This window comes from Cydia pomonella, chromosome 25 (genome assembly GCF_033807575.1).
Source record: "Cydia pomonella isolate Wapato2018A chromosome 25, ilCydPomo1, whole genome shotgun sequence".
NCBI classification, from domain to species: domain Eukaryota; kingdom Metazoa; phylum Arthropoda; class Insecta; order Lepidoptera; family Tortricidae; genus Cydia; species Cydia pomonella.
In genome coordinates, this window is record NC_084727.1 from 4,129,994 (window position 1) to 4,141,746 (window position 11,753).

Genomic DNA, 11,753 nt, shown 5'->3' on the forward strand with positions numbered 1-11,753 from the left:
CGACCTGGAGGCCTATTTTTGAATTTCGAATTTTGGATCGCTCGATTTAATAAAATTTTCAATAGTAGGCATTTATTGTACGAATAGAATTGAAAATGAGCGGCCATTACAATACCACTAATATTCCCAATTTCTATCGCTTGTATTTCAAAAATAGCATTTCACCGTTTTCCACAGATTTTTGAGCGATGAAATCGAGCGCTCGAAAAGGTTAACTTCATACCCTGAAACACCCTTAGATCTTACCTAGTAGGTATACCCGTGGGCTGACGGTAGCGCGCATGTTGGCAGAGCAACGCCTTGTTAGGCAAAGAAGGTGCGGAGTGTTAGGGTCGGAAACGTACATGCGCGTTTGCGCCTGTCGAGGTTTTCCCGAGGTATAGTATAGTCGGCATCTCCAACAAAATGATTCCACACCTCATTAAAGTGCCAGCACTTCATTGCGTTTAGTACGTCTCCGACTACTGGCGAGATGCCTCACATGTAACTAAAATAAAAAAATAAAAAATTGAAAATTCCTTTATGCGTTATGAAAATATATTTTATTAATATCTAGAAACATAATAAAAGCAATATAATAACAATCCACTGCGTAAAATGTTTTGTTTTTAGCTTATATAGATTATTTTGAATCGTCATTTTAAACACTCGCGGTGGTACACCATTTCCTTTGGCACATAGATTACATTTCGCAGATGTAACATAGTAGAATATATACGGTAGATATAGAATAATCAGTGCGGTCCTAGCCAGTGTTGCCAGATCTCCTTATTTTTCCAAAAAATCTCCTGGATTTTAGAAGATCTCAACCATAATATTATTAAATCCACTTTGTCAGTAGAAATAGGCGTGCCATTCTAATTTTATATGGAAGACGGGCCCTTCGCGCCTATTTTTTAAAATTTCGTGCCTCATTATAGTTTATACTGCCGAAAATGGCTTGCCAAACTAACTGTTCTTCAAGCGTGTGTAGTATAATATATACAGCATCTATGCCACAGCTTCTGAAAGAAACCGACGACGCGATGTAGAATCAAAAAGATGTAATTCTATCTATTGTAATGTAATATGGAAGGAAACCGCCTGTTGTTTACCTCTTCTTTATGTGTTGTATTATTTGTACTGTTTCTGTATTGAGGTGTGCAATAAAGATTATTTGTATTGTATTGTAAGTACCTACATAATAAGATATGGAATGGTGCAACGGGTTTCATAATTTAAAAAGTTATGCGTCGTCATACATAAAAAAATATATACACCGTGTTTTTTTTTTATTTGCGTTAATTTCGAGGGTGCATTCCTGAGCTTAAATTAAGTATTAACTTTCTCAAAGACACCGATATTCTAATTAACTCCATTTCGGAGATAATCAATCAATTATTTTTATCTTATAAGGCCCTTACTAGCGTGTACACTTGCCTTAGGGCCTGTTTACTTATTGATTAGTGTTTAGTGCGAGTTCATACATTTGCTACTAAACGTAAGTACTATCTCGGACGATCGACGTTCGAAATGACATTGATATGTCACAGTTTTCAATTGTTTGGTTGAGTTAAATGTAATTCCCGTGTTACAACAACGCTATATGCAACATTTAGTTACTTATTATAAAAAAAAATAGTAAAAGAAAACAAAAAAAAAATTTTTTTGAAAATTAACTATGCCATTTAGTTTTCTTAAACGTACTTACCGATACCCCGAAGTTAACGAAATTTAATAAAAACACGGTGTATATATATACGCGTCGACTTGAGAACCTCCTCCGTTTTTTTCGTCGGTTAAAAAATCAGTTTGATTTTCGGTTGTTTCTTTGTGTCTATATCTCTGAGTGCGGAAACTAGTAATTATACTATAGTGGTTATTGGATACACACTTGTAAACGGGCCCGACGTCGTGCCCGATGCAAGGGTCGATTCCGTTTCACGAAATATCAGCCCTTATTAGTTATTTTATATTCTGCTCCTGATGGCCTACCGCCACAGATTTAGGATTACCGCGAACTCCGAAGATCGCGAATTGCGGGCATCGTTCTCTGTCACTCTAACTACGTCTTAATTGGAGTAATAAAGAAAGATGCCCGCAATTTGCGATATTTGGTGTAGGTACGTGGTGGGCTCTCTGTCATATTCTTAATAAACCAATTTTTGTTCAATTCACGACGAAGTAAGTTATAGCAAAGGGAGCGTGCATAAACTGTAAGGGGCAGCACAGGAGACGTCAGATTTTTAGTGCGAGGTGTAAATGTGAAGTTCCTGGTTCCGATGTAGTCCACAAGATGGCAGACCGTCCAACGCGCACGCCAAAGAGCATATAATCACTACATTTGCTCACGCATTTGTGCTTCAATTCTTCTTCAATAGTTACTCTACTAGACGACAGAGGTCAATAAAACACACACAACACACACACACACACACACACACACACACACACACACACACTAGTGTCTTATTATAAATACTCCTTACACACTAGTAAACTAAAGTGTAAGTTGTAAGTATAATATACAAGTACCTACCTGGGCGACCGAGCGTTGCTCGGTTATAACTATTTATTGTAATATGGTGGTGTATAGGTGATAATCTTAACAACATTTTTTTACTAAATTAAAATTGTCTAAAACAATAAAAATTAAAAATATATAAACTTGAACATATATAAAAAAAAAACATAAGTTAGTCACCGGGCGACATTCGAACTTTCGAACCCGTAACACTCGTTTCTAGCAGTCCGCATCTTAACCCGCTGGGCCAGACGGACACTGGCCAGCAACACGAAATTAGCGACCATATTCTGCGTCGATAGAAAAACGCATGAAAACTCGAAAACATGCGTTTTCCCAAACATAAGACTAATCTAGATCGATTGTATACCCCCAAAAACCCCCATATGCCAAATTTCAGCGAAATCGTTAGAGCCGTTTTCGAGATCACAGAAATATATTTATATATATACAAGAATTGCTCGTTTAAAGGTATTAGATATACGTGATTCACATAGAAAAATGTACATATTTATAATTCGTATTCCATCTAATAATAATTTTCTTTGTATAATTTTATTGTAGGTATTAATGCATGTGTACTCGTATTTGTAGTATAGTGTTTAAGTCTAGTGTTCCAAATTAATATGTATGAGTCATTATGTTACTCGAAATAAACGAATTTTAATTTTAAAAGGGGCTCTTTTCGTATTCGTGGTAAACGGAACGTTACAAATAAGTTGTCAAATCTAATGAAATCAAAATCATACTATCATATTGAAATGTCATATGTCATCTCAGTATGAGCTCAATCGTAAAATCGGAAAATTAGAGAAATGTTTAGATTTTAAACAAGTATTGTTATGTACGTCGAACTGATGACATAACAAACACGATGGATTTATCAAGTGTGTGCCGATGTTGTTTGTCCCAAGGCTTGGTGAAAAATTTGTACTCGACCTATGTGTCGCTGGACACCACCGAAATATATTCGGATATGCTGCAGGGATGTTTCAATATCGTCGTAAGTGTTCAGTATATTTTCGTTTAAAATTGTACTAAGTATTTCACTGAACTACATTACAGAAGAACTACACAAGATATTTTGGTTTTATCATCTCTCACGAAAGACTTCGTTTTTTATCCTTTGAAGTCCCCGCGTACTTGTACTAAATATATACATATATGGGATGTTTATTAGTAAAATTTTGTTTTTTTTTAGGTGTCTGTATTTTTCCATATGGAGTTTTTTTTTTCTTTGTATGGTCTTGAGGGCAGTGTTGCCCATAGCCAATTGAGAATTTAAACAGGAAGGTTAAGGTTGCATGTCTAATGTGTATAGTTTCTGGCATTTTATATATTTTACACTGTCATCACTCAACAGTGGCATTGTGAATGACATATTTAATTTTTCTGAATAAAACTGGAAAAAAACTAAATTTGGTAAAATTCCCGAAAAAAACATTTGATTTTCTTTGGAATTTTCATCCCTATCCCATAGTTAAAGTTGCTCAATACATCCTAAATATTTGTCTCGCAAAATATGGCTAATGGTTGTTGAATTAACTTATCCTCCTGGGGGTTTATTGGGCTAGATTAACTTCAAATTACTAAATTTAATTTCAATGAGGTCAATAAAATTTTAAATTTTATGAACCTGCTATGCTATATGCAAAAAAATACATTTTATGCTAAAAAAGTCTTACATCATTTTGGAAAAGAGGTACCTAGCTAAGAACCACCGCAAGGAAGGTCACTTTCACATAAAAAAATACATCAAAATAGGTCCATCCATTGGAGAGCTATAATGCCGCAAAGAGACATACAGATATTGGCATCAAACTTATACTCTTGTTGAAAACTTACAGATTATACTGTTTCCCACTGAACCAAAAGTGACAAAGTTTAGTGTTTAATCTCAACAGCTATACATTGCTGTAAAATTGAAAATGCCTGTGTAATTGTGTATTGTGCTATGTCAATTTCAGTTAAAAACTTTTTCTTCTACCACATTGCCGATGTTATGGTGTTATGGTTATGCTAGATATAAAATTAAACAATGTGTAACAAGTATTATTGCTCAGCTGGCCAAGTTGGAAAATGGGAACATCTGCGAGGACTGCATCAAGCAACTACGGAATGCAATGCGCTTCAAGGAGCAGGTGCTGGTCTCCGAGAGGGAGTTCCTCAAGCAGGTGCAATCATGTGTTGAAAATGGTGAGTCTCTATATAAACATAATTTAAACCAACATGAGGAAGGAACTCAAAATTCGCATCAACCTGTAGCGCTATGATAAATTTCTTTATTTATTTAAAATTTTCCAAAATCACAAATCTTGTAGACTAACCAGGTGTCACCAATTAGTTTCTTCAGGGGTCCTTCTTAAAATAAAACAACCAGTGCGGTCCGTTCTGCTTGTGTTTATCAAATAAGCAAAAATATAAATGGGTCGGCAGTCCGGATCCGACCGTGGTCCGCCATAAACTTAAAACCAAACACTATTAATGCGACAAAACGGCGTGGCTCCGTTGAATCGGCTGCTCTTGTGTTGGATTTGGCAGTTTGCCCCGGAACCTCGGAAACACGTCACCCTTCGGCGAGATAGCAGCACACTCGATTTTCCGCTGCAGACCTCTATGTTAAAGACTGCCTTTACATGTTGGTGTGGTAAAAGAATATTTTATTTGATTCCTAATTGCAAATATTCTGATTTACAGAGGAGAAGCCCTTTGAAGTGAAGGTGGAGCCCAAAAATGAGAGTGATGACGACTCCGACGACTACTTCCTGGCTGATACAGGTACAGTCCGCTTAAAAGTAAGATCTGAGGCCCTACGGCTAATAACGTATTTCGAAATTTCTTTTATAGAGCACATAAAAATATTTCGATTTCTGCCGTATATCACACCGTGTTTATGGGTACCAGCACTAGAGTTGAGGTTACGCAAAAAAAAATGACATGCAAACCCATATAAATTAGATTTTTTTTTCTTTACACAAAAGGAGCTTAAACTAAGCAACCTTGCATTCATATGCTAAATGACATGTACTTGAGATAGTAGAAAATAATAGTACATATGTTTATCTTTCAGCCAGAGAAGCCCCAATGCCAGTGATCAAGCCCGAAACAAGGGAGGGCAAGAAGAAGGCCGAGACGCAAAAGAAGCCCCTTAGGAAAGAGGGAGAGCGCGCCAGGAAGATCAGGACTCTTGTGAACAGGCTCGCCTCCTCCATGAGTAAGTTTTTTAAAAGTAAAAAAATCTTAAATCATTTTTTGTAAAGCAACAAAAGTCCTATAGGTACATAGTACATACCGTATATAAAATACCTTACAGACTAACATATAATTATAAAATAAATAAATAAATAAATATTATTATTACACAAATTGACTAAGTCCCACAGTAAGCTCAATAAGGCTTGTGTTGAGGGTACTTAGACAACGATATATATAATATATAAATATTTATAAATACTTAAATACATAGAAAACACCCATGACTCAGGAACAAATATCCATGCTCATCACATGAATAAATGCCCTTACCAGGATTTGAACCCGGGACCATCGGCTTCGTAGGCAGGGTCACTACCCACTAGGCCAGACCGGTCGTCAAATTATAATCTTAAAAATTAAAAATTATTTTAGCAACGCAATATAAAAAGTAAGTTAAAGTAGTGCCTGTGCCAATTCTTGGGATTAGGTTGCTGAGCGGGGCCCAGGCATTCTTAGCGAGCCGTGACTGTAACATAACAAGGTTGCCTTTCCACTGAGGTGGATATGAAAGGAATCAATTGCATTGATCCATATTCCTCTGATCTCCGCTTGTCTCCACATCAGATAAAGAGAGACTCCACCTCAGAAGAAAAGCGGCCTATATACTCTATTGCACACCTCAAATATTAAACCTTTGAACGCTGTACGTAATAAACAAAAACGTCACCTACACGCCAAGGTCACGGGCACACGCAAGCTAATGTAAGCCTTATTTGAAAGTGTCTAGGTTACTTTAACTGTGACCGCCATACAAATAGTTGTCCATGGCGCTGGGGGCACGACTAGTTACAAAGGCTTTAGGTGTTCTTGACGTTCAAAATGTTAAAGAAATACAAGTTACGAATCTTAAGGGTTAAGGGTAATTATTATTAAAATAATTATGATGGTGTTCCTTTTTCATCATGGTTTGCAGTTATCTGTGGAATTTGTTGGGGGTACGCGGGTAAAAAAAATGAGGTTTTTCGCTCCAGAGGTTACACATTTAAATCTGCACTTACAGATTCCTGCGAGCTCCCAGACATCACAACTCTAAAAAAGAAGGAAATGAACCAGATCGCTAAGACAGGTCGCAAGCAACCCAGACCGGATCCCCTCGAAATGATAGACCTCGCCTGGACCTCACGCGCCAAAAACGACAAGAAAAAACACAAAGCTAACCTGCAAACTATACTTACTTACTCTAACGCTGTACCTTTTAAAAATAAGTCTCTTTTAGGATTCTTATGTGGGTACTGCGAAGAACGTTTTCCGGACCCAGCTGATTTAAGAATCCACACCGAAAAAGACCATAAAAAAGAACGCTTGGACTTCAAAACTACATTCGACATGACAGAGTACAACGTTAAATTAGACGTAGGAGAACTGAATTGTACTTTATGCGATGAAAAAATGGACAATCTTAGCGTTCTGAAAAACCATTTGATTAAAGTACATAATAAAACTATTTATAATGATATTAAAGATCATATACTTCCGTTTAAGCTTAAGAAAGGCGATGTGTATGACTGCGCGCTGTGCACATCAACATACGAGACTTTTAAGATGCTGAAACAGCATATGAATAAGCATTATGCGAATTACACTTGTAAAAAGTGTGACACTGCATTCGCTACTAAGAGGTCTTTGAATTCTCACCGATCAACTCATCTTGAAGGTAGCCATAAGTGCCCGCACTGTGATAAGGTGTTCGCTAGTAAATCTAAACAGCATTACCATGTGAAAACTAAGCATTTAGGTTCAAGAAACATTTCAAACTGCCCGTTCTGTAACGAACCGTTCCGGAGTTACTATCAGCGGAATCAACATTTGGTCAAAGTCCATAATTCAGAAGCACAATATAAATGTAACGTTTGCAATAAAGCTTATATTCTAAAAAGTTTACTTATGTATCATATTAAGAAGACTCATCTTATGGAAAGGAACTGCCAATGTACCGAATGTGGGTATAAGTTCTTTAGTAAGAAAGCGCTGAATGCCCATATGGTAAAACATACCGGGGAAAGGAAATATTCGTGTGAAGTTTGCCACAAGTCCTATGCGCGGAAGTATACGCTGCGGGAACACATGAGGATACATAATAATGATAGACGGTTTAAGTGCGATGTTTGTGCCATGACTTTTGTGCAGAAGTGTAGCTTGAAGAGCCATCTGCTGTCAAATCATGGCATTAGTATGGCCGCTTGCGATATTGCTTCTACCGAATAGTGTATTGGATAACCCTTTAACGCCAGACCTATCGACATCGTGAACCTTGTCGGAATGCACGAAGGTTGGTATTGGGCTGAAGCCGCGCGCGTCAGTTGACGTCTTTGGGGTCAAAGGGATCGTTAGTTTAGAGTTCGACCTTGAGAAGTCGACACAATAAAATACTTAGAAGTAATTCTTAATTTTGTCATAATAGGGTATTTGACTACTAGTCAAGTTTCTTTTTTCGAACCGTCAAAACAATTGTGCAATATGGAATTTATATGAAATACTAGCAAATGACGTCGCGCTCAAGTTACTGCGATTTATAAAACATAAATTGTGTTTAAAAATAACTGCTGTCTCCGTTTCTCTATCAATGTTCTGCGGCGGTATCATGGTTCCATTTTTATCACTTGTCACTATGCCCGTCACTTTCGCACTTACATACTTGTTAGAACGTGACAGGCATCGTCACAAATGACAAAGAGCCGACCATATTAGCCCTACTGGTGTAATTTACTTTTAACACAGTCAACATCCCTATAGGGAGTATTGCAAGTATAGCACAAACCGAAAATCATAGCTTAATAGCAAAAACCATAGCATAGCATAAACAATTTTTGACAAGTTTTCATAGATTATTTGTTAAGAATAATATGACGTTGAGGTATCAAGGCGGTGTGTTTACTGTTTGTGCTAATGGCGCCTCCTACGCAGTGTTTTGCGTAATATTCTCTTTAACTCTGTAACTTTTTACGATTTTTCATTAGTAATAGAACAAGTAACAGTTTTCAAGAATGATACACGAAAGTGGGCAATTGTGGCGCGCGGCAATAAGTATGTGATTCTTGTAATGTAAACATAACCGTTTACATTGTACACAGAGGTATGCAAATCTAAGCATATTTTGCTTTATTATATATTTTAAGATTAAGCCACAGAAATATTACACAGATATAAGTTGTTAATTTGAACAATAAAGCAAGATTTTTCACATAGTTGTATTTCTTATTTATTTAAAATTTTCAGGCAACAAGGCTCATATAGAAAGAAAGAATGAAAATACATTTATTTAACGCCACAACACATTACATTTGGAAAAAGAAGAACATACAGATAAAGAAAAACATTGGACGCTAAAATAGGATCCCCACTCAGAATAATGCCGCGGCAATCCGTGGCGCTGGTTTTCAGTGGGGACCTGACTTAAAACTATGATAGTGGCGGCACATACGTCTACGAAACAGGAAACAGAAAAAAACAGACATAAAAAAGAACACAAAAAAAATAGGTACATACTAAAAAACATACTACCAAAAACATTTTTACTACTGTACATTACTAAGATTGAAATTAAAAACACTTATATTATTATAAAAAATTGGATACGTAAGAAAAAACTGTAACTTAAAAAAAAAATTAAAACTACATACAAAACAATTTTTATATTTATATTAAATCCGTCCGTCTATAATAAATGAAGTTTAAAAAAGTATTCAAATGCCGCCGCACCAACCCAAGGAATTGTACATAAGATAAGATAAGATAAAAATATGTTTATTGCACAAAAAAGGACACAGAAAAAGTATACAGCAGTTGTTTTTAGGAGTTGGTGCATAACTAGATTGACAACATAAAATAAATAAATAAATTGATTTTATTTCAGGCAAGCACCCATATAAAATAACGTTATACATAGAATTCACAATTTAAAATGGCACAAAAGTGTAAAAAGTAAAGTAATTACAATTTCGAATAAAATAAATAAAATAAAATAACTACTTTCGGTTCGCATCCTGATGCAGAGACAGCCAAAACCTACAGATTGGACTTAGTTTTCAGGAGACCCCGCACTAGGCTAGACCTGTCTCGCGGGAGACCAGAAGTACATTTAAATGTCATGTAAGTCAACGAAAAACTAAAATATATTTTTTATATTAAATATGAGATTCAGGTTTATACCTATGTTGATACATGCAATTTTCAGTATTAAACTATTTATCTATTGTTTCATTATTACTATTACTTTATAATTTCGGTTATATACTAATATTTTAGTCTAGTTCATTTTATATCATTAATAAAGTTAAAGTTAAACATTCCAAAAGGCGTTATTTTGCCATCAAATTGGAAATGCGTGAGTGTGGTACTTATAGTTAGGGAGGCGAGGTAGCTAAATGGCGTAATTCAACGGCGCCGTCGAGACCTATCAAAATCGAAAGATAAAATAATTTCGAAAAGAAAAGTTCTTATGGTAAAAACCATTTTAGCGGTGGGTTTGGCGTGTACGGTTTTTCAAAAATGTTAAAAAAAACAGTTACTTGGGCATTCTCGAGCGCGTCAGATATTCATACTACGTATGCCCCAAGTGCCTCTGATAACAACGGTATACTAATCTGCCGGTTTGCGTGGTGGGGGTAGGAATATAAAGTAGTCAAAAATGCAAAAAAAAAAATTACTCGAGCGCGTCAGATTTTCGGAAGGGGTGTTAAGTAGGCCCCAAGGAAGCTCCCTTTAAAAAAACTGACGATTTCGGCGTGACGATAAGTTACGATGAATTTTTGAAAATGCAAAAAAAGAAAGTTTTTTTGAAATACTCGAGCGCGTCAGATTTTCATAGGGGAGGTTTATCTCGGTATCCTGAACGCATATTTTCTTAATCTGACAAAAATGTTGGTGGGTTCTCTTAATCTGACCGAAAAAGGTTTTTTGGTTTCTTTTTTTTCCTTTCATTCTCTTTGATAAAACGGGGATTTTAAGAATGACAATAAAGCGATAGATGCAACCAACGTAAATGTAGATGAAATGTAGATGTAATGTTGTTTGGATATCACAACGATCGACCCTACATCAGCGAGCGCTTTTTGAAAGATCTCAGATTTTTTCAAAATATCAAAAGGTCTCTTGTTGCCTCGTTTATACAATGCTGGATTAAAATCGCATCCTGTTAAAGCGTGGAAAGCAGGCAGTGCGCGTGAAAGCATTGAGCCTAACTGAACTGACAGTGCCGAAACATCTATATAGCGACGTGCATTACCGACTCCGAGATCCATCCACACTCTAACCGATTCGTTCAAATGCTCCACATTGGCCAACACAATGACCAGAATATCTGTGTCTGATGTTCGAATGATTGTTGTAGAACCTTGTGGCAATTGACCGGCAAGGAAAACTGTCTTCGTGTCGGCTTCTTCGTGACTTGAGCATAAGAGCTTATCATCGATTGTTCTCTGCACTATTCCATCGACGACTTTGAAGACGTAGCACAAGTCGTGGTTCAAATAGATTGTTTTGTTGCGAATAATAACGGCTATCTCTTGACTATTCCAATGATCAATGAAAAACTTGACTAGAGCTTCTTTGAACTTGATATTTTTCAAGTCCTTCGCAAAGTCTACTAATCGGATTTGCTGAGGACCGCTGATGTGGTAGTCCTTATCGTCATTCATTCGTATTCGTTTTTATTTATTCGTATTCGAAAATTGTCGAGAAGCTTTAGAAAAAAAAATTTTTGACATATAATAAGTCACATAATTTAATCATCGTTATTTCATATCAATTTTTTTTAACACCCTCAGTTTTCGAGATATACTCAAAAAACCGGGAGTTTGAGTTTTTATGATGCTTCAAGTCAAAAAGTTTTAACTTTGGACAAAAATGTAAAGAGACCTTTTTTGTGTAAAATAAAATTACCTTTTTTGTTTATTTAAACTTTTTTTTGTAAAATGTATCGTTCGCGACTTATATGCCGCAACGCGTTTTTCGGAAGATGAAATGGCTCCTCCACACTTCCGGTCATGCGGAAACC

The 11,753-nt window shown here is 36.2% G+C and overlaps 1 protein-coding gene across 1 annotated transcript; it reads left to right on the forward strand.

The window, feature by feature from the left end:
- Window positions 1-3,269: 3,269 nt before the first annotated feature.
- LOC133531551 (zinc finger protein 605-like) lies at window positions 3,270-8,943 on the forward strand. Its single transcript, XM_061869843.1, has 5 exons — window positions 3,270-3,506; window positions 4,567-4,699; window positions 5,201-5,281; window positions 5,574-5,717; window positions 6,759-8,943. Exons 1-5 carry the CDS (start codon window positions 3,378-3,380, stop codon window positions 7,961-7,963), a joined length of 1,692 nt encoding a protein of 563 aa, XP_061725827.1. The 5' UTR covers window positions 3,270-3,377; the 3' UTR covers window positions 7,964-8,943.
- Window positions 8,944-11,753: the final 2,810 nt, after the last annotated feature.

Coding starts and splice junctions, on each gene's coding strand:
- LOC133531551 (XM_061869843.1), top strand. CDS start 3,378: ATGGATTTATCAAGTGTGTGCCGATGTTGTTTGTCCCAAGGCTTGGTG. Junction 4,700..5,200: donor GCAATCATGTGTTGAAAATG/GTGAGTCTCTAT, acceptor TCTGATTTACAG/AGGAGAAGCCCTTTGAAGTG. Junction 5,282..5,573: donor CTACTTCCTGGCTGATACAG/GTACAGTCCGCT, acceptor TTTATCTTTCAG/CCAGAGAAGCCCCAATGCCA.